General features: G+C 54.9%; 1 protein-coding gene across 1 annotated transcript; it reads right to left on the bottom strand.

Moving 5' to 3' along the window:
• Positions 1-1,171: 1,171 nt before the first annotated feature.
• ARRDC1 (arrestin domain containing 1) lies at positions 1,172-25,547 on the bottom strand. Its single transcript, XM_065737642.1, has 8 exons — positions 25,384-25,547; positions 13,476-13,586; positions 5,575-5,625; positions 4,936-5,090; positions 4,232-4,414; positions 3,803-3,979; positions 3,112-3,517; positions 1,172-2,397 (listed from the first exon to the last, which is right to left on the bottom strand). The coding sequence occupies exons 1-8, from the start codon at positions 25,499-25,501 to the stop codon at positions 2,333-2,335; spliced, it is 1,266 nt and encodes a 421-aa protein (XP_065593714.1). The 5' UTR covers positions 25,502-25,547; the 3' UTR covers positions 1,172-2,332.

Raw genomic sequence — 25,547 nt, forward strand, 5'->3', positions numbered from 1 at the left:
AGCGGGCGGCACTGAGAGCTGCGGTGCGGGACACGCGCGGCGCTGGGGGTCGGGGCAAAGACCACAGCGAAAACAAAGCAGCGTGGAAAAGGAGCGAGGGTGGCTGCGGTGTTACACCGAGTTTGGAAGCACTCTGCCGCTTCCTCTCCTGATTGCAAACGAAAGGAGAAAAAAAAAAAAGGAAAAGGAACAATTGTTTAAAAATCGGAGCCAGGAATTGAAAGAAGTTCCTGCAGACAAAGCTTTTCTACCCAGAGCTGGGTTTGGGAACCAAGCTTTTGTCTTCAGCGATGAATTCAGAGAGGGGGAGGAGGGGCTGCACGAGCACTCGAGGCTGAAGGCAGCAGGGACCGTCCCATTGCTCTGCCAGGGTAAGCACCCCCACACCCCGAGGACACTGCAGGATGAAGGTTCCTCGTGCCAGGCACAGACCACCAGGCAAAGGGGGAAGTCCTGAGCGGTAAAGGCTGGGCAGAAGCGCCAGGTGAGCAGAGAGCGAGGAACAACCCGAGGAACAACCCTGCTGCGCGAGGGGGGACCCGTGCCGTCCTGCAGGCAAACCCAGCCTGGCCCAGGCACCGTATCACGAAGCTGGGGCTGCAGGGAGGAGCTGCCCGTGACCCTTCAGGCACACGGCTGAGCATCAGAAACGGATGAAGGAGCACAGCATTTCTCTTGGAATAATTTATTAAATACAGCATTAAAATTTGTATTTATGAATTCAATCATTAAAAACAAAACTTTGTCTCATATATATATATATCTGGGGACGATGACAATCGTTTATCGCGGTTGGTGTACGTTGTGCCAGCACTGCTCAGAACGGCACCTTTCTCTACTCTACCCTTAAAGCAGTTCAACACTTTTAAAACAAAAGAAGATAAAAAAAAGGGTTTGGAAAGGAAGAGTGCAAAGCAGGGCTTGTCCCCAGCAGCCAGCCAGGGGCGTGAGGAAGCAGAGCTCCTGCGGGGCTGGTTAGAGACTGCCTGCCCAGCAGGAGAAGCACGGACCCCATTCTCAGAGGTGCCAAAGGTGCAGTCAGCAGTTCCAGCCTTGGCTGGATGCTCTGAGGATCCGCTGCTCGGGTCCCTCAGCTTGGGCAGTCAGTGCTAAAAAGCTGAATGACAAGGAGGAGGGAAAAAACATGAAGCAAAAAAACAAACCACAAAAAAAAAAACAACAACAAGAAAACGTTGCTGTCAGTATCCCAGCTCCCTCCCCTGACCCGCCGGGTCCAGCACAGGCTGCAAATGAAGCATGGCAGTCAGCGCTTCCACTCTCCTTTCTGGGGCAGCTCAGGGGATGAGCAGCAAAGCAGGACCACCACCCCCAGGCAACGCACCCTCCTGCCCTGCTGTGGTAGCATGGAGCACGATGCCAGACTGAGCCCGGGGAGGGGGCAGCGCTGAGGATGGGGCTTCCACGGACAGGAGCCTCGGGCAGACACAGAGGTAGCATCAGACAGACTTCTGTAACGTGATTGTCATGTAGTTCTGGCCTGCCTAAGGCCACCACAGCTGGGATGGAGAGGGTGTCCTGCAGGAGCAGGAGATGGGGCACGGGGAGCTGGTGTACCCTGTACACATCGACAAGCACTGCTCATCCTAGCAGCAAGCAAGGATGGGCTGTCTCCTCTAGGGCTTCTAGAAAGTTACCCTCGCTAAAAAGGCTCCCTGCTGACAGAGCCTGCTCTCCACTCAGCACAGGCAGGCAGTGGTCCAGGCCACTGCCCGGGGACTGAAGGCTGCCAGTCACTCATCCCACCACGCAGGTACAGCGAGGGCTTGTGCTTTTGGCTTGGCAAGAGTCCCTGACCTTCCAACCCCACCTACTCCAAGATACCTCCTCCTGTTTCAGCTACCCCTGGGACACACGAAGTCGAGGAGGAAGGGCTGTCAGAAGCATTTCTGGAGAGCACACAGCCCACAAAAGAGAAGAGAAAGTTCACACAGCCCAGCCTTCACCTACAGCGGAGAATGCCAAGTCAGGAGCATTTCAGATAAGGCATCACAGGTGCTTCGATAGTAAAGCAGTTAGTGGTGACAGCAGTACTTCAAACAGAGGCTGCTGCAGAGGGCATCCCTGGGGCAAGACCAGATCTTCCAGCACTTGGTGCAGCAGAAAGGGATGGTTCAGACCTCTCCTACACATGACACAGGCTGCTTTGGGCTGCCCTTTTTTCTTCCCCCTCCCAAGCAAGAGACTTAAAAAGCCCAGGCCAGGATGTGCCATTTCCTCTGCCAAGCAGCCACAGAGATAAAAAGACGCCTTGTGCTGTACCAGACTTGGCAGCAGGCAGGTGAACCATCGACAGGACGCAGAGCAGGGGATGCTAGTTGCCATTGCTGAGGCTGGAGTTGGCACTGCTGCAGCTCTGCTCGTAGGATGGAGGCGCCTCTGCAGGGAAAAGAAAACAGAAGAACAGTTCCACTGGGAAGTTCTCCACACCTCCATCTGTACCACTCAGTACAGGGCATAGCAAGCTAGTAACACGTGCATGCAGGTGCTCCAGGAGCTACAGCCTGCCCTGCTGAAGCGACACATCCAAGTGTCTCTCATTACCCCAGTGCTAACTGCCTGGTTTATTCAGGCAGGGCTGTGCCACACCACTGGTCCCAGCCACCCCAGACAAGTACTGCTTCAGGAGTGCAGCGTGCTGGGATTTCCCCGAGCTCTTCCATCCTGGACGGTCTCTCAGTGCCCACCCCCACAGCTTCTGTCTCCAGACCAGATGCAGGCCCACTCCAAAGCAGACATAAGATTCCAGTTACATCACTTTCCTGGCTCTGCTCCCGCCAGCCTCACCACAAGCCAAAGAGTTTTTATATCCGTGGGAGGCTGAAAGCTCATTTCAGAGCAGGGAGATCCTGTCAGAATGAGCCCAGGGCAGCACGGGTGTGGACGTGGGAATGGACAGCTGGCTGCCACCGCCACAAGGAGCTCCACCAGAGAAGGCAGGCAGGGGCTTCTCACAATCCCCCCTGACTTCAGCGCCCGGGGGGCTGACACCTCTATATTTCAGCATTTTCAGCTAGCAAAGAGACTCCTGTCATAGCACATGTTTGCTATCACGCTGCCAGACTGTTTGGGTGTCGGGAATGGGACGCTCACCGTAGGGATAACCCCACGTGCTGTACTCTGGAGGCAAAATGAGAGAGCTAGCAGTGGGCACGGGCACCACGTTTCCCTCGGCGTAGTAAGGGACAGTGGCTCCTGTGGAGAGGCAAAGGGTGGGGTGATTTGGGGAGCCTGTCTGCTCAGAGTCCGCTTCCTGGAAGCTCAGTCCTGGGGCGTAGCTGAACGGCTGCTGCTGGGAATGGCTTTTGGTGGGGATCAAGACATTGTCCATTGGGTGATAACCTCCAGCAGCCTCCTCTTCCTCCGGGGGGGCACTGGGTACCACTGCAGATGGTAGGTGCTGAACAGACCGGGAAGGGCTCAGGGGGACCCTGTTCACTGCAATGTTGCCAATGTAAATGGGAAGAGTGACCGAAACCTCCGGTGACTTGAGGGAAACCTGGAAGAGAAGGAAAAATAACAGTGGAATCCTCTTTGTCATGCATTGCAAAGGACACGGGTAGGCTCACCTAACAAGAGTGACCTACTCCACACAACTGCTGAGCTCAAGTGATCGAGCTTGACACAGAAAGGAGCACAAGAGGGCAGCCTCACCCATCATTACTGACCAGCAAAACGAGTCACACCGAGTTCCTCAGCAAAGCCACATCTCTGATACCCACAAGGTGCCCCCAGCACACACCCGTAACAGCAGCACAGCCCAGCAGAGCATCATGCTGCTCACCTGAATATAGTAGTCAATATGTATGAGGCTACAGCCCTGCAGAATGGACTGTGGCAGTGCTGGAACAAGGATCTGCTCCTTCCATTCCGCGTGTTTCCAGGCTTTCACTCCTGAACCTTCCACCTCCGCGATGGTCCTCAGGTCATAAATCCAACGCTTGGATTTGTAAGCCACTTTCTGTGCAGACAGTGAAATAAAAACAGCTAGCAGAAAGACTGCAGATGATCACCCATCCCCAAAAAAGTAAGGCAGGACACAAAATCACCCCACTGCTTTGTCAAGCGAGTACAAACAGATTAGAGGGCAGGATCATTGCACTGTGGACTGAGCTGCTATAAGCCAGACAAGTCCCACCACCTCTTTCCCCAGGAAGGCAGAGAGAAACAGAGCTATCTGTGTAGCCAAAGGAACATCCTCTCAGGTGCTTACCTGGAGTAGGCTGGCTACCACAGCCCCGGTGTCCCGGCCCGATTTGTTCTCTATGTCTGTGCGGAGCTGGATCACTTGCCCCACGATGTACCCTTTCAGGTCCGAGGTGGCCGTCAGGATAACGTTGCCACTTTTCACAAGCTTGTAGTTGAACTTCTTGGTAACTGACATCGTGTTGGGCTGCTGCAGGACAGCAGAGACAGATGGTGACCCGAGAGAGCCAGAGAGCCTCCAGGAAAACACTCAGACCCAAAACAAGCAAGCAGCAATATCTGCTCTAAGAGGCCACGAAGAACCAGTAACAGACGAAATGGGGATGGAGGAGAGGCCTGTTTTTCGTGTCCTGTTAGTTAGCATCTCGTCCTGTGAGAAGTAGAACCCCAAAGCCAGGTCTCTACAAGCACCTGGTGCTATTGGCTGAGAGATGCCTCTCTCAGCATGTTCAAAATTCACTAAATCTTCCAGAGCAACACATGGAGGAGTCAAAAAATCAGCGAGTGGGGATTGATGGCAAGGGAGATCAAGAGCAGGAGTCCTCAGGCTGCTCTTGCACCAGCAGGACATGCAGTCAGAGAATCATCCAAACACACAATTGCTCCCACATGTCACAACAAGGAGAAGCAGCAGTGCCTTGATGATTCTCAAGCAAGCTCATCCTTAATATCAATATACTTAATATCTATATCAACCTTAATATCAAATACCTCAATATCAAGGATGTCATTCAAGTTGAGAGGACAGAGAACATAAAAGATCTTGTTGCACTTGTAGTCCTTTGAGAAGCGAGGTGTGTCTATCACAGCTTTCACCTGATGGAGGACCTTGCCAAAAGGACCTTCAAATGATGTTGGAGCAGATGCTGGAATCAAGACAGAAAGAAAAGGTGCCGTGAGACTGAGTTAAATGAAGCACTTCTGTGCCTGAGACAGTGACTCTTCACCTGAAGCATTCTGCAAGCATCTTAGAGACAGGGTACATATGACTTCCCAAAGAAGACCCAGGGCCAAGCACTAGGATCATCCAGCCTCCCTACAGAAGGCACTCCCATGTCACAGCACAGCACACTGCAGCCAGGACAGCTGCAGGCCAGGACCATTGTGCCCAGCTGAGAGCACACAGGGCTCTGTCCAAGTTGTCAGCAGCAGTACAGACCTAGTTTTGTACCAGGTAGGAGCCTAGAGCTTGCCTTCTCTACTTTCTGTGGCCAACCTTATGCTCCCTTTGGCACCTCTGGGACAAGGCAGCTTCTGCCAGCCAGTCCAGGGCCACAGCACAGCTCCCAGAGCTGGGGAAGCCCTGGCTTACAAGAAAGGCCCCTCTAGTTGTGTGTATCTGCATCATACCTGGCAGTAGGAACTGGAAGGAAAAGTTGTGCTCCCCAGCTGAAAGGACTCCTGCGGGAAATAAGAGTAACAGGTAAGTGGGAGGTTGTCAGCTTGAAATTGTATTTTTTGGAGTACAAGCTTGGGGTGGGGTAAGGAGGTCTGGTGGGCACCAAGCTGGAACCAGAGGTCCAACTCCGAGGCCTAAATGCACCCCTGTGGATCCTGGCCCCAAGATGGGAGCTGCAATACCCCAGCCCAGCTGTCTGGAGGACCAGAGTCAAGAAGTAACTTCAACAGTGACCCTGAATTCTCCCCTTGGACATTCATATCGCAGTGTAGGGCAGAAAACCATGGCTGTGAATTCCCACATACGGCACCGAGCGCTTTGGGGAAAGCTGCAGGCTCCCAGCCCAGCCCTGGGAATTCAAACCTCTGTGCTAGTTTACTTCAGCTCCCAGCAACCACAGCCTCAAAGGCACAGAGCAGAGCCAAGAGCTGGCACCCAGCTCCAACCCCAGGCTCCCCGGTGCCTGATCCCTGTGCCTGGACCCCCCACCCCTCCCAGGGCAGCAGTGACTCCAAACCAGCCCCACAGTGTGAGCTGCCTTCACCCAGCAAAGCACAGGGATGTAAAGAGGAATCCACATTTTCTGAATAAACATGAGAGGTTTTGTTTCCAGATTGGCAATGCTAAGAGAGACCTGGATAGCTATTAACTCAAGCTCTGTTTGTTCTGCTTTGCAGGATCACTGCTGGAGGTACTAAGGCTCTAAGTCTGTTCAGGTGATGCAAGAGCAAGGAGACAGCTTGCCTGTTAGCAATGTTGGCTCTGCAGAGCTGATGGGATCAGGTGGGATACAGGACAGGGGAAGGGAGCAGAGAATAACCCCATCTGCAGCACAAGTCCAAGTGGATGAGGCAGAGCTCAGCCCAGTCCACAGCCCCCAGCACACACAGCAGCAGATGATCTCACCCCACTGCTGAGGTGAGTTAGGAGGAGAAGAAGAGCTGTGTGTTTACAGCCCCTACAAGAAGGAGATGGTCTGCTCATCGCCAGCACGCCAAGACAAAGCACGCTGCCAGTATCTCCCTTCTCATCTCTCAGATAAAACCAGATATGTAGGCTAAAATGCAACATGCCAGTTTGTCACAAGGTGGAGGCATAAAGCAACTCAATGCCTTCTCTGGCAACCTCGAGACACCCCAGCCTTCTCCTGTTCCCTTCTTGGGAAGGGCTGGGGTGTGGAGAGCAGTGCTTGGACGCAGCAGGTGCCTCTGCTTGGAGGTTCCAGCACAAAGCCTCGCTGACACGAAGCTCTGTCACTGCTCCAACAGCTCCTGCCCTTTATTAAGGCAAAACTTCGACCCTTCAGCCATGCCCTCACTTTTGGGAGGCAGCTTTACGCAGCCCCGAGACCCTTCACATACAGAACTTTCCTGGACCAAGCTCCTATTGCTACACCACAGGGCATCATTTGCTTAACGAATGGCTAATGAATGACCAGCTGCTCACGGGGCCCCAGCATGCAGTGCCTGCATTTGCTGCCCATGCTGGAAGCCCGGAGGCTGCTGGAGCAGGGAGCTCTGGGCAGCCCCACGCAGCCATACCCCGGAGCTCCGTGCCAGAGCTATTCCTAGGACAAGGCTTCATAAAAATAGATGAAGAAAAACAGAAGATCCTGACCACGATGGGAGGCTCCTGAGAAAGCCTGGGCGTGCTCGGGTGCCTGGCGGACTGACAAGGCTGCTGGGAAGCCCGGGTGCTGCAGACATTCACAGCAGCCAAGCCACCCTCTGCTCCTGCACCAGGAGCTCTGCTAAGGACATGCTTAAGCAGAGAGCAGCCCAGGTTGACAGGAGCACAGCACAGATCTGGAGCTGCACACAGCGTGCCCCAGGGCTCCCAAGCAGCTTTAAATGCACAGAGCCAGGGGAAAGGGCCGTGCAAGCTGCCTCAGCCTCACTAAGCCATTACCTCACCGTTCCCCAAAGCCCAAACAAAGGCCACAGTGTGTTCAGATGCAAAAGCCTTTCCTGAAGTTTATACGCAGCTAAAAATATCTTGAGAAAGTCATTAGGCAGCAGAGGGAGGCAGCTTAGCAGGGCTCTGCCATGGGCCATACCTGCAGCCCTCCTCCCCGATAGGAACCGAGCCAGCAGGGCTCAGCTGCCCCGTGCCACAAACATCCTCCTACAGAGTTCTGGAGGGAGAGGAACTGCCGCCATAGGAAGGGGAAAAAAAGCAACCCGAGGATCTGCAGCAGCAGGGACACACTAACAGCAAAGAGCAGAGAACAACCTTGGAGATTTCCCCTCCTGTTTCCGCTGACAGCGAGGGTTTGTCCGGACACAGAAGGACTCTCCCTTTCATGGCTCAGCCACGAAAGGAAACCCCTCAGCCCATACTGCTCACACTGAATTCTCTACCCAGTACCCAGGACATCACTGGGGTGCCCACTGCCCTACAGGGCTGCACCCAGGATGGGGAGCACAGCTCCACACCGTGCAGCGCATCTCAGAGCATCCCATGGTGCTCGGGGTGTTTGTTGTCACAATACTCACTCTGCATGCTACACAGGAACAGAGGTTTCAGACCTTCCTCAGGGTCACGCGGGGCTCCTGCACTCAGCTCGAGCTGCCCATGCCCTGAGCCTGCTCTAGAGCTGGATCCACCTGCAAATGGGTTGGGACTGATGCACAGAGGTGCAGGCAGGCAGCCCAGGCTGCTAGGGATCCCTGGGCAGAGCAGAGCTCCTCCCAGTTTGCTGACCCAGCCTCAGCAACCCAAACCCAAACCCCTTAAGGAGCCAGGGCTCCATGCCCAGCAGTGCCTCCTGCCTGCCCGCAGCAGCCTGCCACCACCAGGACAAAGCACCCAGGTCGGTGCCAGCAGGATGCTGAGCTGCACAGAAGCCAGCAGAGGGCTGGGAGATGCCTTGGAGCAGCATTACTCACCCCTCTGAAATCTCACGCTCTGATGCACTGCAGAGACAGCCCAGACAGTCTGAGCCTGCGGGGCCACACAGCTGGAAGGGCAGCACAGGGTGCAGCACTCACCTCTCCCGGCCTCACCAGGCTTCACACACAGCTCGACCAGGGCTAGAAATAGAGATATTCAGCGTGCTGCTCCCAAAGAGGAGGGTGCTACCTGCTCTGCAGCCAGGACCAGGAGCCTGGGAGGTGTCCTCCACCCCGGCACAAAGCCAGCTCCTGCCTGACCTCCAGCCCTGCTGGCTGCTTCCTCCCCACGACTAACAGCAGACACTGCTGCTCTGGAACACAAACAAGCTGAGCCTTAGGACAGGACATACCTTTTGGTTGTTCTAACAGGGGAACAGCAGGCCTGGCCATATGGCAATATCTCTCTGGCTACGCTGTGAGCAATGTATTAAGCATGCTGGCCAAAGGCTGCAGCAGGGCCAGGTACCTGGTGCCTGCTGGCTCCCTGCAGCATCCTGCTGCCCCGGGGCAGGTGAGCTCCCTGAATCCACTGAATTCAGCAGGTATCAGTGCTGCAGACACCCAGGTTCCCCTTGGGACTGATGTGATTGGCATCCAGGTGGAGAGCAGGAAAGGAGTAGGGTGCTGGTTTGTATTTCTGAGCAGAGAAAGGGGCAGCCCTGCTTCTGCACAGTGCCAACCCCCCTGCAGCCCTGACAGCCTGCACCTCACAGCCCTGCCCTCCTCTGCAGCCCAGCAAATCTCATCCTAAGCAAGACCAGGGCTCTTCTTGTCCAGGAGGCCATCTCAGAAGGGAAGTATTAGTTTTGCTTGCACTGGGGCACTTTGGAGGATGCTGGTCTGCTGCAGCATTAGCACGAGGACTCCCATTCTGGTGGATTAAGCTAATACATGGGATTACAAGCTATAGCAAACGAGGGTAAACGCACCCATTTGCTGGCACCAGCCCAGGTGCCCTCAGAGAGAGCAGCAGTAGCCCCAACAGCAAGCACAGCCATGTCCTCCCCTGGCTTTCAGCTCGGCTTTGCTCACCCAAGAGCACTGCTGCTATGGAGCAGCCTTCAGCTGAGCAGGGATGGTGCACAAGCAGCGCAGGCACGGCCCCAGCTCTAGGCTCCCATTCAAAGCAACTTGCTCATGCTGGATTAGCTGCACACAAACACACACTGGGAACAACCTCCAGTGCTCCCATACGGTTAACGCTGCTGAGATAAACCTTCCTGTAACACAGAGGAAGAAAACACACAAGAAAGCTCAGCAGCGAGGCTGCTTTACTGCTTACACATCTCTGTATCAGCAGTTCTCAGTGACATTTTCGAAGAATTAGTAGGATTTGGCAGTACAGCAATGCTGCAAAAACCTCTGAGGATTAACAGTGATCTACTGAGGCAAGAAATTAGGAAGCGCTGAGAAAGCTGCTGAGATCCACAGTGACTGCAGCTCCTTCCACATGGTTTTCCTGGGCTGTCCAGCCATGCTGCTCTGCTCCCTCCTGCAAACACAGTTCCTCCTGGGAACAGACCCACCCCTGCCCACTCGGGTCATCAGGCTTTTTAATTCTCCTGGAAGACAGAACTGTAACCTTTCAACCCATGATGGCTGGGAAGGTGTTGTGCCAGACCAGCAGGGAAGAGGTGATGCACAGCTGCCCCACTTTAGCACTTTGCACAAGAAATATGCCAGCAGAGGAAGCAGGTGTAGCAGCCAGGAATTCCCTGCAGTGCCTGCTAGCTAGCTAACAAGCTGCCAAAAGGAAGGCCAGCTGGCAGTTACAGCCAGCTCCCTGCACGAGTTCAACTCAGGTACAAGGAGGGTTTAAAGAAGAAGTCAACCTTGGCACGGACAATCCATCCACAGGGCAAAAGCTGTGTGCGGGGTCAAAGCACACAGCCCAGTGCAAGCTCAGGGCAGACCTGCTCCTCTCCGGCTGAACGAGGCAGGAGCTGCAGCAGGGGAGGGGAGAGGAGCACGAGTCCTCTGCAGAGCTGAATTACTCTATTATACGGGATCCAGAGAAGCATCCCTCTGTCTGCACAGTGGGGACAAGCAGGGCTATTTTGTACTCACAGCAACTGGTGTACTTGGTCTCCTGTACCACAGACACCCAGGGAAAACCAGCAACACTCACATTTGCGGGGATCTTTCCATCACCACATTTGTTTGTTTTCCTCCCTGCAAAAAGATGACCCAGGACAAGCCAGCACCAGCGAGCAAGGGGCCAAGCCAAACTCAGGTCAAGTGGGAAAAGCAAACCCTCCCCTCTGGGAGGCAAACAAAGAGTTCCCCCCCACCGGCCAAGTGACCTCCACAGCCCCGCACAGTGTCCTCCAGCAAACAGAGCCGTGAGGCCCTGCCTGCATGCACTCAGAGCAGCTGCTGCCCTCAGCACTTCCTGGCAGCTTCTCTTAACGAGCAGAGTTCATTAAACCACCGGGCTGCAAGTCATTGCCAAGGCTACAGCACGGACCCAGCTCCTGGAGGCAGGAGCACAGCAGTGAGTGGAGCCTTCAGAGCTGCTGCTGAGCCAGGAGGGGGCCTGAGCACCCCCCACGCTGATGCTGCTCTGATGAAGAAGCAAGGGAAGAAGTTAAGGACATACCCAGTGCCTTAAATAGCACCTTGTGCCACAAAGAGGGCAACAAGATATTTTTAGGGTTTGTTTCTTCTCATGCAACATACACACTTGAAAAAAAATAAGTCATGTCTGTAACACAAACGATAGCTGATGCTACGTGGGACTGGCTGCTCCCTCTCACAGTTCAGCACAAAGGTGTGTGGATGCAGAAGTGCAGAGCTGCTTTCAAACGCTTTGAGCATTCCAAGTCCCCACAGTTTTGCAAACCTCACGTCCTCTTCCCCTAACACGTCCTCCAACAGCACAGGCTTCTTTTCTTATTTATTTTGCAAGCATTTTATCAGCCTGAGCTTCCCTCTCTCCTCCATCTCCTGGGAGCAGCACTGCACGTGGTGACTGCACGGCCTTGGGGACACCTGGGGTCCTCCCTCACAGTCTGCCTGCATGAGTCCTCCAGAGCCCTGGGGACAGTGCCAGCAGGGAGCCAGGGGTTCCCCTGCGCCCAAGCCATGGCATTCCCCTCTCAGAAGGGGGACAGGCAGGCTGTGTCTCCATACCAGGGGTGTTGAATCACAGAGGGCATGGAAGCTACATGCACACAGACACCGTGTGCTGCTCTGGATTGCTGCTAGCTGCAACCTGTTTGGTTTTTTTTCCTCCAATACTGCAGTGTATCTTTGCAAGACAGGGCAATAACAGCACTACAACACACCTCAGCTCTGAGCTCAGTGGTCCTATGGGACAGATTTTCCCTTCACTCTATCCACAACTCCCCAGATCAGTCACACTCCACCAGTGCTCTCTCACTCCCTCCCTGGGCTGCATTAGCACAGGAGCACACTGCCTGGCTGCCTCTGTGCAGATCACAGCCCCAGCACGCAGCACGCAGCCACCAGCTCCATGGCGGCACCAAGGCACAGCAGCACTGCCCCAGCAGCCCTCCCAGCTCAGGCTGTGAGGTTGACACATGACCTCAGCAGTGCACAACAGCTGTGGCTTCAGAAAAGTCAAGACCAATAACACTAGCACTTTCCGTGATGACTTTAGGAGTTGGGAACACCGGTTTTTGGAGGTTTTCTGGAATTCAAGTATTCAAAGGTGTCAGGGGGACAATGTGCAGCTATCAATGCACTTTCATTCTGTCCCTCCTAGTTCACATTCGCTCCAGACGTCAAAGGGACAGCTCCCAGATGCAACCCTGCAATACCCAACTGCAGAAGCAGCCATCAGCGTTCCCCAGGGGCTGCAAACCCACCGCTTCCCACTCCTATCTCACGGCTTCTGCTGTAACTCAGCCTCACCAGCACAGAACCATCCACAGTAGCACAGCTCCCTCATGCATCATTAATACTAGAAACACATGTGGAAGTTTGTTTTCAGCGTAGTTGCAGGTTGATCACTACCATTTCCAAAAGCAGGACCATCTCTCACTGCCCTCCCAAGCAGCCTGACTCCTCCTGGAGCTCCCAGGCTAGGAGCCAAGCTGAGCAGCAAGCCAGCCACCTCCCTTCCCTATCTCCAAGTGAGGTCAACCTCCCCTCAATGCTAAAAGCTGTGCTTGAGAAATTGCTGAGCTGGCAGGAGCTGCCACTTCAGCTTCACCCATTTCCTGTTACTACATCAGAGGATCAGTGCAGCACCAGGGGACTGCACTGCTAGCCTGGCCTCCTGCCACATTACAATTACAGCTACAGCCACTGCCCTCGGCAGGTGAATACTGGCACCTCTTGATCCTGATAGGAGCCAGAGCTCAGCATAAATTATTTATGCTAAGGTTGACCTATTTAATAACAGAACGACAGCATTCATTTGAGCCCAGATTCCCCTGAGGCCACCAGTGTCACTTTACCCGCAGGATAACACAGTCCTACTGCTGTATCTCCAGGCATCTGGGCTGGCAGCTGTGTGCTGGGAGCTGCTGGAGGCTGCTCATGCCACACTTTCAGTGCTGCTACTGGAGGACAAGCAACACCTCCACATCCCTTTCACTGTAGTTCAACCACTCTCAGCCTGCAACGAGCTTCTGCTGACCAGTTTTGATAGTGTTTTGATACTTCCATAGATAACGCATGGGAAGCAGAGTGGGATGAAGCCATGGGGCCTACAGAACTGCTGTGCTCTCAGACATCCACCAGCAGCAGCAAAGTGGCTGCTGGCAGTCCCGTTCCAGACAGAGAAGAGCCAGAGGATGCAGCCACATTTAAGGAAGCTGTCAAGTTGTGCAGCTCTTCAGGATGCCACTCTGCACAGCTCGTGCTGTCTCCAATACTGGCTTGCATCTTTTGTGCTCAGGTCAAAGCAGCCTACAGCTGCAGACCACAGTCAGCCACCTCCCAGCAAGAAACCGCACACCCATGCAGCACCACCACATCCTCGTGCTCACCTTTGTCCGCCAGGGACAGCGTGCTGTTGAAGTACTGCTCCTCCACGGTCCAGGCAGTGTCATTGATCTTGTTTGACACCCCACAGAATCCAACGCAGCTCACCTTGATGGCTGTTAAAAGAGAAACAACACGTGTAAGATCGGAAGAAAGCAAAACCACAGCTTCAGACTTCCTTTGAGGATGTGTGGCGATTGTAGAGCCTCACAAACACACACACAGCGTGGAAAAAGGGAGCAGGGGAATCAGGTCACACCTCCAGCCCAGAAGCACATCTTCCCCTTGGTCTCAGCCCTACCATACTCTCTCTGCTCCCCCAGTGCTCCTTGCAGCTGTTGGCACCACTAGGTTCCCATGCTGGCTGCCTCACACTGTGAAGGTCCCAGCACAGTGACTGCAGCACCAGGGCTGCTGATGGTGTCAGTGCTTCCAGCAGCCAGACACCACTTCAAACAAGTGCCTTCTCCTCCTGTGAGAGATACAGGACTCACAGCAAAGCCACACAGTCAGGTCTAGAAGCATTTAAGATGTCATTCAACCCTCCCAAGCAAACACAGAACTAGGGCTATGTTTGTGCCTTGCCTTGGGAAAGTCATCCTTGAGCTTGCCCTGCTTGTCACACAGCAAGAGGCATCTGCAGTGCTTTGCTCCAGCCTGATTCCCACCAGGTTTTGCAACAGCTTCAACAGATCCCACAGAACTCACCTCCTGCCTCCCAGGCACTGAGCTGCAACCGATGCTGCCCTCAAACACCCCACACCACTCTGCAGTGCCTGCCCCGCCAGCCCAACTCAGGGTGGAAGGAAACCCAAACCCAGCTCTCCCTGCAGAGTTCATGCCCCAGTCCCCTTCCCTGTGCTTTGCCACATGAGTTCAGACTGGACGGGCTGCTCGGGGCTCAAAGCCTTCAGTCCCAAAGGACAACCAACCAACCCACAGTGCCAGTCACAGCCTGACTGTGACCTGGAGCACCAGAGCTCGCTGCAGCCTAAGTGCTGCCTCATCCTCGAGGGCATGGGATGAACAGCAGCAGATGCCAACTCTCATTAATCAAGCACTGCCACACGTTGGCTCCGTCCGTGTCATCGAGGCACACCCACACTTTTGAGGCTGGGGACGAAGCGGAGAGCGTGGCCAGCACTGCTATGGCACTGAGCATCCTGTGCTGAGCTGCCATGGGTCCTCTGGAGCACAGAGCAGTGCTGAGCCCCCTCATACCTGCTGGGGGAACCCACTGCTCCCATCAGATGGCAAAAGGAGCTGCTACCGCAGGGTGGGAGCTCTCCCAGTGCAGACAGCTGCGCTGGCTCCACTCATACCAAGCTCAGGCTCAGCCACTCCTCTCCCATGTTTTCACAAGGGAAATGTGAGAAAGCCCCAGCAGGAACAGGAGGGACTGCCCCAGAATAGGCTCCCCACAGCCTCCCTCAGCCAGAGTTTAAAGATAACAACCATCTGTTGCAACACCCAGATGCTGTGTTAGGGATGGAAGTGCTGAGGCATTCCTGTTCCTCGAGGCAGTGGGTGGGCACGTCTGCACACAGACACTACTGCCCCACATCCCGTCCCACAGGAGATGGGGACTCAGCCAGCACTCAGACCCAACCTTTGGCTGCTGTTCCCCACTGCAAGCTGGGCTCCTCAGCAACAAACCTCAGGGCTGCGCGCAGACCCACGTGAAAGCCTTACTGCAGCTATAGCTATGGCTCCTCGATCTCTGACTGTCCACAGGGCTGTCAGCTCCAAGGCTTCTCAGCTGACCACTGACAACACAAACTGGCCAAGAGAGAAGGCTTCAGTCTCAACCATGGGCGGCCCCCTCTGCTGTCACAGTCCTGAAGGTCACTCCTCCTGGGGCACACAGGCTCTCACTCGCAAGGAGGAGCCAGGACACGCGGCAGCTGACAGGCAGAACCCAGGCATGCAGTGCTGGGGGCAGCTGCGAGCTAAAAGTGGGGTCAGAGGGACAGCTCTGGCAAACCAGCAACATCAGAGCTGCAGCAACTGGAGCTACCCGAGGTGCAAAGCTCATCAGCCAGGCTGCCAGGAAGCTAAGTGCACAGTCTGAGACTTTCCAGGAGTTCCCTGCAGGCCATCTCCATGCCAAGTAGCAGATAGAGAAAATGAGTTCATAGATCAGAACAGCTCAATTCTGGTTGTTAGAAACACATAAAAAAATGCCTCCTAAATCCAGTCGTACCAGCAGCCCCAGTTCCCATGTTCCTGTTCACTGTTTACCCAGGCTGCTTTAAATAAATACAGGAAAAAAAAAAGGGCAAAAAGCTGTAGGGGAAGTGGAGGGGTGAGCAAAGAGCAGCAAGAAGAGGAGAAGCAAATCACAGAGCGATGCAGAAGGCAGGGCCCCTTCACCCCGCAATCCCCCAGCACTCTCGGAAGCAGCAGCTTGCATCCAGCCAGACACATCTTTAGCAACGCACCACAGCACTCGCCAAGTGCTGGAAATAAAAGGAGACAGCTCAGCCATATCCATCTCTGCTGTAAGCAAAAATAGAGATGCCAAGAGCTGGGCACGTCTGCCTTCTCCCAGGGTGATGTAAGCAGAGCAGCCATACACCTCAGATTACTTTTCGTTGATCCAGCAGGCCGCCCTCCCCCAGGAGCTGGTGCAGCATTGCAGGCATGGGGAGAGCAGAGGGCACAGAGCCCACGCCCCGATTTCCAGAAGCCAGCTATGAAGAGCCCTGTGTTTTTTGCCAGCTGAAGCCCATGCGAGTCAGCATCTGGACTCACAAGCTCAAGGGCTTCAGCCGGGAATGGCAAGCCCACACCAACAAGCACAGGGCTAGACAGGTTGCAAAGCCACCGCAAAGCACCCGCACTGACCACACACAGCACATCCCAAAGGTGATTGCGGAAGGGCTGCTGCGTGCCTGGCTCCAAACAGCAGCAACAGAGAGGGGAGGAGGGCTGTGAGAGCCCAGTAAGTCTGCATCAGATAGCGTTCGTTTCATGGAAACCAGCCAAGAGAAACCCTTTCCTCACCCCTTTCCACTGGAGCCGCAGCAGGCAGATATCAGCACGCTTCTATGAGATTCTCCCCACCAGCCACAGCAGCCAGGCACAGCCACATCCCAGCCCCTGGGATAGGGAGGGGACAGATGGCCCTGAGCCACCGCAGAGGATCGATGGCAGTGGGAAGAATCTGTGCCTAAAGATCAATGAGCTGTCACAGCAGCCCTGTGGGCCCACTCCTTCGGGGTGGGGGAAGAGAGACCCACAGCAGCCAAGAGCCTTTCCTTCAAGCCCAGCTGACAGCTCACAAGCTGCCAGCCCCATCAGGGCCAGCCTGAGGGACCTGCACACAACACAAGAGCAGCTCTCAAGCAGTTTGCAGAGACCAGGTGATTCTTAGAAAAGCTCTGTAACAAGACAAGTACCGAGGAAACCAAGATCACAAAGAGAAGCACAATGAGGCCTTGGACATGTTGGCTTTCACGAACTCACCGGTACAAGCTCTGACACAAAAGGGCTCGTGTCCTCCTCTGTGCAGGAAGGCTGGAAGCTCACAAGATAGGCTGTTCCTTGGGCTCCCAACCCTTGTGCACAAATATACCAAGAATCTACTATTTAAACCAGCAAGTCCTAATTAATTCTCAGCTGTCCCCATCCTTCTGGGTCCTCCTTCAGACACAAATAGTCCCAGGCATTTAGCAAGACAGCAAGGCAAGAGCAGAGAGCTGGCATGGAGCTGGAGGCAGCGGTGGGGCGGCAAAGTGAAGGGCTGCCCAGAGAAGTTCTCCCACGTCCTCCCACCCCAGAGCTCAGCACAGGGCAGGAAGGGGACTCAGCACCAGCTAGGGAAGGAGGTGCCCCCACCTCTCCTCCAGCTGTCACTTCAGCTAAAGGTGATTGGTTTTAGCCAAAATCCATGCCAACAACACATCAAGGGTGTTCATACCCTAGAAACAGACTTCTCCAAAGAGAGACCGGGCAGAGCTGTGCCCCCCGGCCGTGTCTTCGCAGACAAGGTCAATCCTCTCCCTTTGTAAGTGCTCTCCTCTATCACAGGCACACAGCAGGACAGCCTGCAGTTTCCAGCCCCTCTCCAAAATCAGGATTCTACACACACCCCAAAGAAGAAAGCGAGCTGCTAGGCTCCTGGTAAGGACAAACTGCAGGCTTTTCTCCCTCGCAGAGCTGACAGCTTTATTTATAGCATCACAGAGTTTTATCAGCACGCAGGCTGCCCTCGGAGGAAAGGGGTCATCTTGAGCATCTGGAACGAAATCCCTGGCTGAGCACGTTTGACGAGCCTGTCTTCACCCACGTCAGGGGAGGATGGGAGGAAACCTCACCAGCGAGTAGTGCCACCTGGACATCCTGGGGACAGCCACACACCACCGAGCCCTGATGCCAAAGGCTCCCTGCAACAGGCCCAACGCCTGCTGCATCCCCACACCAGCTCTGGTGGCTGTACTTCGGCCTTCACCTTGCTTCCTGGAGTGCTGCTGCCTCGCTACAAGACACACTCCCCCAGCATCCCCTTTCCTCAAATCAGCCTCTTGCAAGAAAGAAGTTTTCCATGAGCTGCAGAAGGATGTAGGTCCTGCACCATCACAGCCAACCACCAGGTCCATGGGCTTCCCGCATCACCACCTCTGGTCACAGCCCAGGCAGCACACAGCTTCAGAGGAAGCAGGGAAGGAAGAAAGTCACACATCAACCCAGTTCAGGGAACCCAAACTCTCAAACTCTCACCTTATTGTACATGTGGTCCAGGAGCAATGCTCTGTGCAACTCAGAGCAGCAATGGGTCCTCATGTGCAACTGAGCACCACCAGCTGCAAACGGAGGGGCCAGCATCTCCTCCCAGGACAGGAGGACAGGAGTCTCTGAGCACTGCAAACAGGCAGACCGGACAGCAGCACAGCAGGCACTGCAGGAGGGCTGGCACAGAGAAGATCTCATGGAAATCTTTTTGCACCCCAGCTGCAACACCAGCACTTGCAGCCTCCTTCTTCACATCCATCAGAAATGCAGAGGGGTTGCAGATGAGCAGAAGGACAGAGGGGATGGCAGAGTCATTCTTCTGGTGCACTGAGGCAGCTTTCGGCCTCAGAAAGTTCTTTTCTTTCTGCTTCCCATGGCATAAGTTCAGAGAGGGAAATTCTCACCTGACTGGAGACAGACACACCTGCCCTCCAGAGCCGTGCTCGAGACTCAGTGCATCAGCCATGACACAGCACAGCCACGTGCTCCCCACTGAAGGTTTCTCACATCACACTGAGCTGCCAACGGTCAAAGCATCTCTATCTTCAGGGTTGGGCCCCTGAGCAGCCCTATGGGAGGGGAATACACATCCCACATGGCTGAGGTGCAGCCGAGCAGAGCCGGCACAGCTTGACCCAGTGCAGAGGAATGCTGCCAGGACCGCCAGCACTCAGCGCTGCAGTCTGACCACAGCCACCTTCCTCAGGCTGAGCCGTGTGAAACAGAAGAGAGGAACCACCTTTTTTTATAGCTTGCCCAAATGGAAAGAGGTTTCCACCCAGCACTTAGCCCTACTTCAGGCCAAAGCATTTAGGATATTCCAGTATACATGACTTCCTTGGCTAAAAACAGAAGAACAGGGCAAGAATCCCCACCGCAGTAACCACACGGCAGGTCCCAGGAGGCATCACTAGCTGCCTGAGGACCGGTCAGGTCCACGCTGTTAACAAACCACTCCTTTAAACTCATTGTCAAACACGCTTGTTCCTTCCCTGCCAGCACCAAGCACGCCAGCAGAACAAGCCGGCCATTCACCCACTGCAACGAGCAGCAGACTGATGTTCTGGGAACACAGGTCGGCCTGTGGCCACGGTCAGCTCAGCTCTTCCCACTCCCTGGGCAGGTTCAGTGACCTCCTCCTCCATGGCCCCTCGGTTCTGCACAAGAGCCACCAGCAAATAATCAGCCAACCGATCAGGTTTCTCTGCTTACCACAAAGAAGTTGATTCACCGGAGCCTACTCCCTTTTCAGGCTCTAAATAAAGGCTTCAAAGAGCTCTGGAAATTCATGCTCAACAGGCTCACAGTAACACGCAAGTAGGAGGGCTGCTTTGGGCCAGGTTCTGCTGGGGAATGGGTCACCCATTTTCTGCTGGGACACAGGCATGCTTGTCTAAGGGGCTGTGGCACAAGCAGCTCCTCCAGAATCACAGGCCTGAGCTGGAAGGGACCTTAAAGGCCACGTAGTCCAACTCCCTGCAATGAACAGGGGCACCCACAGCTCCATCAGTGCCCAGAGCTGCATCCAACCTGACCTTGGCTGTCTCCAAGGATGGACATCCACCAGTTCTCTGGGCAACCTGTTAGTTTGCTGCTTGCTCCACTGGAACCTCACTGCCTTCCAGGGCACTGCCAGACACAGGGCTCCAGTCCCACAGCCAGTCCCACAGCCAGTGCCAATTCTGAGAAGTGGAGGTGACACTCCTCCCTCCCCTCCCAGTGCTCAAGGGCACAGAGCCTCCAGGACTCCTTCCACCAAACCAGGAGCAGTCACAAAGTCACTCTGTCAGACGGACAGAGGCCTGTTAGAGGCTGACACCCCCTACCATGCACAATGAGAGGTAGCAGCATAGACAATACTGTCACAGCCAGGCATCCTGAGTGAGCTTGTCTCCACAGCACCACTGAGATGGATCAAAGAAACAAGTTCACAGCTGCTCAGATGTCCTGGAGTAAGCAGTTGGAGCCATCTATCAGGAAAGCAGACAACAGAACAAGCATCTCCACAGCTCTGTGCTGCAGCCCATCTGCCCTGCCACTCTGCTGCAGGCAGCAGCTCTCAAGGAGCAGACAGAGCATGCCGAGACCTGTGTGGCTCAGCTTGGCTGCTCCCAAGCAGGAGCAGCTCACCCCTCCTACCAGGGAGGTTTCAAGCGCCTGCTCTTCCTGGAGAGCCTCATTTGTAGCCAATAAAGTCACCCACTGACTCCCCTGTACCCACACAGCCAGGCTCCCTGGCTGGAGGCACTACGTGGGGTGGCTGTGACATAGCACGGCCACGTGCTCCCCTCTGAAGGTTTCTCACACCACACTGAGCTCCCAAGTGCTGCTTTCACACATCTCAACTGTCAAGAAATACTCCTCCCCCAGTCCCAGCGACTTGGGAAAAAGCAGCCAGAACCCACTTCATTCTGCATAAGAGCTGCTCCTATGATTTTCTCTGATGCTATTCAATGCAAGCAGCTGGATTCTCTATTTATAGCACGATCATCAGTTCGGAAAGGCAACTTATGTTCTTGTTATTAGCAGAGCATCAGATTCATAACAAATCCCTACTATGCTAGGAGGAGTACGGGCTCCTAAGACAATCCACACAGCCAGGAGGGACACCTGCAGACATCTGCACAGACAGAAAATGGTGCTGGGGACTGAGAGCTGACCCTCCGGACCTGACATCCAGCCCCACGCTGATGCTCTCCATCAAGAAAGCTCCCACTCAAATCCACACAGTGAGCCTTCCTCCCCACAGATGCTGCCACTCTCATCTGAGTCTCAGTGCAAGGAACAGCTGGGTGCATACACACGAGGGAGGAAGAGCAAGCAGCAGCAGCGTTACCTCTGGCTGGAGCCAGAGCCATCCAGAACGTGGCTCCTTCAGCAAGAACAAAGGACTGGAAGTTATAAGCATTAACACTACAGAAATGATTCATGTTTCTCGGAAACAGCCTTTTTGCTGCGGATATCTGATAAGCTCCAGCTTTCAATCAAGACTAACATGCTCAAAGGTCAGGGCATTTTTAAACTAGTTCTCTAAACAACTGCAGGCTAGCACAAACTTGCCACCCTCATCTTGACAAGGGGGTGGAAAGCAGGGTCTGTCCTTATCTTGGGACACTGCCATATCCTCTCAAGGTGCTGAGACACCTGCAGGAGCTCACCCATCCTTTCTATCCAACAGGGTGGCACTCAGCATCCCTTTAAAGGCCATATGTGACCCCAGACAGAACAGCACCCAGCCAGCACTAAGCATGCCCTGGTGAAAAGCCTCCATTCACAGGCTTGCTCATAGCTAAACAAATACACACAGTTCACACCTGACACAAGCATACCACCAGCAATTTCTAACCGGCCATCAACAAGTGCTGGGGGATGTGGAGCTGCTTTTCAAAAGGCATTGAAAGCAGATGGAAACCTGCCCATCTCTGTGGTCTGAGGCTACTTCAGCTTCAGACTGCAGACATGAAGACTACAGCTGCACAGGCACACCTGCACACAAGGCTCACAGCCACCCAGGTCCTTTGCACTTTTCCTTCCCCTTGAAGCACTTCCCGCTTCCACGCGAGGGACTAAGAGTGACAGCTTTAAGAGCAGCACAAAAAGATCATAAACTCACAGGAACTGCAGCCTTCAGAGGTCACACCAGTAGCCTCGAGGCTGCACATGCAATAGCTCAGTGCTCAGCCCTCAAGTAACCAGGTACCGAGTTAAATGCTCAGCCCTTGCACACTTGTCAGGCCCTTCAGGAGCACCTGCCCTACAAGAGGAAAGCTCCCTCTGCCCCAGCTGCTGCCTGTTTGCAGTGTCCCTACAGGGGATGAAGAGCTGCTGCAGGAAGAGGGACAGAAAGCCCAGAGTTTCTTGCTCCCTCGCTCCTGTCTACCTGACTCCAGCTGAGAAGACGAGCTACGCCCATCAGCTCTGCACTGCTCCAAGGAAAGGATGCGCAATCGCACCCTGTTTGTCACACTTGGAAGCAAATCAGACTGACAGAGCTCCACTCCACTTGTTCTCTCATTTTGTTAAACAAGAGGGAAGGCCGCAGCACGTCTCCTCGCCAGAGAAAGCAGCAAGCAGTTTCTTGAGATGAGCACAAGTGGTGCGCGGGCGGGGGGAGAAGCAGAGAGCGGCACATGCTGCGGAGACAAGAGACACAAAACATTCCTGTGATTAGTTATTGACTCCAGAGGAGCTGAGTTCCAGCAGCAAGCCAGCCAGGATAGCAAAAATCCCTCTTTTGTTCCCCAGTCTCAGACAGGGTTGGCCGCACAGCTCACTGCTGTCTCGCTGCAGACAATGAGAAAAGAAAGTTAATCCACTGCCACTGCTGCCGGAGCCATTGGGAGCACTGCTGGGATGATGCTGTGGAGCAATACGAGCGTGTCACTGCCACTGCTGTACCCCACCTTCCAAAATCACTGGGATCACGCTCAGCCGTGTGCTGCTGGCATCATGCTCCTTCACCAGGCTGCATCCAGAGCAGTGCTGTGCCACGGGACCCTCCTGCCCTGACTGAAAGCAGAAGGATGAATCCACCCCTTCGCCATCACTTCACAGAACAGCCCAAGCCACAGCCCTTCTGCAGGAACAATGTTTTCCTGTGTCAGAGTCCAACTTGGACAGAGGATCGTGGCTTATACAGACTCCTCAGGTGTCACTGTTTTCCCCACGCAGGGCACAATCTACAGGCACACGGTGCATCGGCAAACCTAAATTTCTTCCTGCTGCCCTTCCAGGGACTCAGAAGTGACCTTTCATTTTGGGCATGCAGCTTAGGATCTGCTTTCAGACCCCTTCTCCACTGCCAGATTTCCCAGTTTTCCAGATGACAAGTCAGACTGTTTACCACATTTAAGAATAAAGAAAATGATGACTGCCAGGCTCTGCAGAAACGAGAACTATCTACCTGAGTACTCCTAGAGCACAAACAGACAGCAGTATTTTTTACTGTAGATTTGTAGTTCAAGGGACTGATTTGAAAGTCATCATCACATAAACCTGGACAGCTAAATAACAGAGTGGAGATCACAGTGCTGAAATCTGCTCGAGAAAGTGCTTTCAGTTTCTTTACTCTCAGTGACCTACAAGAGAGGACTGTTATTTTACCGTTACACTTCTGCCCACAAGAAGCATCGCTGAGCAGTAGGCATCAGAGCTGAAATAACCCACATGGCCCTGGACACAGCAGAGCAGCGAGGAAAGCACTCCAGCACCCCTGAGCAGCATCAGAGCTGCTCCTGCACACCCTGCCAGCAAGAAGAGCTGCCCGTGCTCTACGAGGAACTTCTTTCCCTCTCACCTCCCCCAAATTAACTCTATACCCAGCTGTCCCAGCGCCAGCTTCCTGTTAGATTAATTATTCTTTGTACACAGGCACTTGATGATTTACCCAGCAAGTCAGGCACAACAATTAGGGCCATGCGCTCCCATTAGTGTCCTCCCTCGAGGAGTTCTCAGAGGAAGACCTCTGTCCTGGCATGGCCGTGGGGTGAGCACACCCTGCTGACGTGGCCCTAGAGGGTCCACATGGGTCACAAAAGGTGAATCACCATTTGCGACGCTGCTGTACAGCCAGCGAGGCCGATGTGTTACTGAACAGCCATTAGTGCAGCCAGAGGGCTGGCAAGGAAGCCGACGTAGGTGGGAGCGCTCACAACCCTAAAAGGTGTGTCTCCAGTTAAGCTTTCCCATGACCCAAAACTTCCAGCATGTTTGGCAATGCAGAGTGAGCTTTGATAGGGGCAATATCCAAGAGCCATAAAACGAGGCACTGTGTGAAGTAATCGTCTGCAAGTTTGTTTGCATTCAAGGTCTGAAAAAATACACACTACGTCAAACCAGTTCAGGAAATGGAAAGGACCATGGCTGGGTTCAGCGAGCATGACCCCACAAAGGGCGAGCACTGCACGCCTCCCCTTGGGAGCTGCTCCTTAGTCCTGGCTGTGGGAGGTGTAGGTGGCCAGAGCACAGAATACAAGCTGGGGAAGCCACAGAGCTTCCACCCACCTCTTCTCACACCCCAGCAGAATCTCAGAATGGCCTGGGTTGGAAAGGACCTCAAAGATCATGTAGTTTCAACCCCCCTGCCGTGGGCAGGGTTGCCAACCACTAGAGCAGGCTGCCCAGAGCCACATCCAGCCTTGCTGGATCCATCCTCCAGGGACGGAGCATCCATAACCTCTCTGGGCAAGCTGTTCCAGTGCACCACCACCCTCTGAGTGAAAAGCTTCCTAACATCTAACCTAAACCTCCCCTGTCTTAGTTTAAAACCATTCCTCCTTGTCCTAGCACTATCAACCCCACGTGCCCGAAGGTGTAGCACACCAAGGGCTGTCTGACCCCTTTCCCATCGCTCCCAAAGGGCCTGCTCCGCAGAACACCTGCTGCTGTGCCCAGAAGGATGCTTCAGCCACCACTCGTGCCTTCCTGAAGGCGAGCCGTGCCCAGCAGGGAGGGCACACGGCATGGAGCCTGCGCTCCGCAGACACGGGCACCGCGTCCCCACGTCTGCTGCTTATCTGGGCAGGCACCCCAGCAGTGCAGCCAACACAGCCCAAGTCGGGCACTCGCAACCCTTCAAACGCAAGGAGAAGGCACGGCCGCAGGCGGCTCCCCTCATGTTTCGCCTCACCGCACCCGCTGTCCCTCCCAAAGCCCGGCTCGGGCCCCAGCTCGCTACCGAAGGACGGCAGAGCCCGCACGGAGCGGGGCGGCAGCACGGGACGGCCCGAGCTCAGCGCCTTCAATGGAAGGAGCGCTGCTGGGAGCAGCCCGCCCCGCAGGGAGCGAAGTACCCGACAAGCCCGCACTCGTCCCGGAGGAAGCTCCCAAAAGCCACTGTGGGCACCTGGGAGAGCCGCTAGAGGAGCGGCGGGGCAGCACGGCACGGCGTTTTAAGCTCTCCGCTCTTCCCTACCCCCAGCGATATGTCACAGAGGCACAAGCGAACGAGACAACCTCCAGGAAAGCGTCTCCCCGGCACAACACGTGCAACCGCCGCCGACTTCTCCGGGGCGGGGCAGCCCTCGGCCGCCAGCCCAGCCCGGCCCGGGGGCACACCGAGCCCCCCCCACCCCTTCCTCCTCCCGCAGCCGAGCGCGGAATGCTCCGGAGCGACCCCGAGCCCCGCTCCGCCCCGACCGCGCAGCCCCGTCCCCAGCCCCGGGCAGGCCCCGCGCTCACCTCGGTACTGCAGCGAGCCCGAGAGCCGCACGGTGACGGTGCCGGCCAGCGGCTCGCCGGGGCTGTAGATGACGCGGCTCTCGCCCAGGCGGATCTCGAACAGCTGCACCTTCCCCATGGCCGCGCCGCCACGCTCCTCTCCGCTACTACCTGCCCCACCGCAA

The sequence above is a fragment of the Cyrtonyx montezumae genome, unplaced genomic scaffold (genome assembly GCF_038088225.1).
Source record: "Cyrtonyx montezumae isolate F1298 unplaced genomic scaffold, pur_monq_1.0 scaffold_20, whole genome shotgun sequence".
Classification (NCBI taxonomy): domain Eukaryota; kingdom Metazoa; phylum Chordata; class Aves; order Galliformes; family Odontophoridae; genus Cyrtonyx; species Cyrtonyx montezumae.

Coding starts and splice junctions, on each gene's coding strand:
- ARRDC1 (XM_065737642.1), bottom strand. CDS start 25,501: ATGGGGAAGGTGCAGCTGTTCGAGATCCGCCTGGGCGAGAGCCGCGTC. Junction 13,587..25,383: donor GGGCTCGCTGCAGTACCGAG/GTGAGCGCGGGG, acceptor CTCTTTTAACAG/CCATCAAGGTGAGCTGCGTT. Junction 5,091..5,574: donor CTTCCAGTTCCTACTGCCAG/GTATGATGCAGA, acceptor TCTTGATTCCAG/CATCTGCTCCAACATCATTT.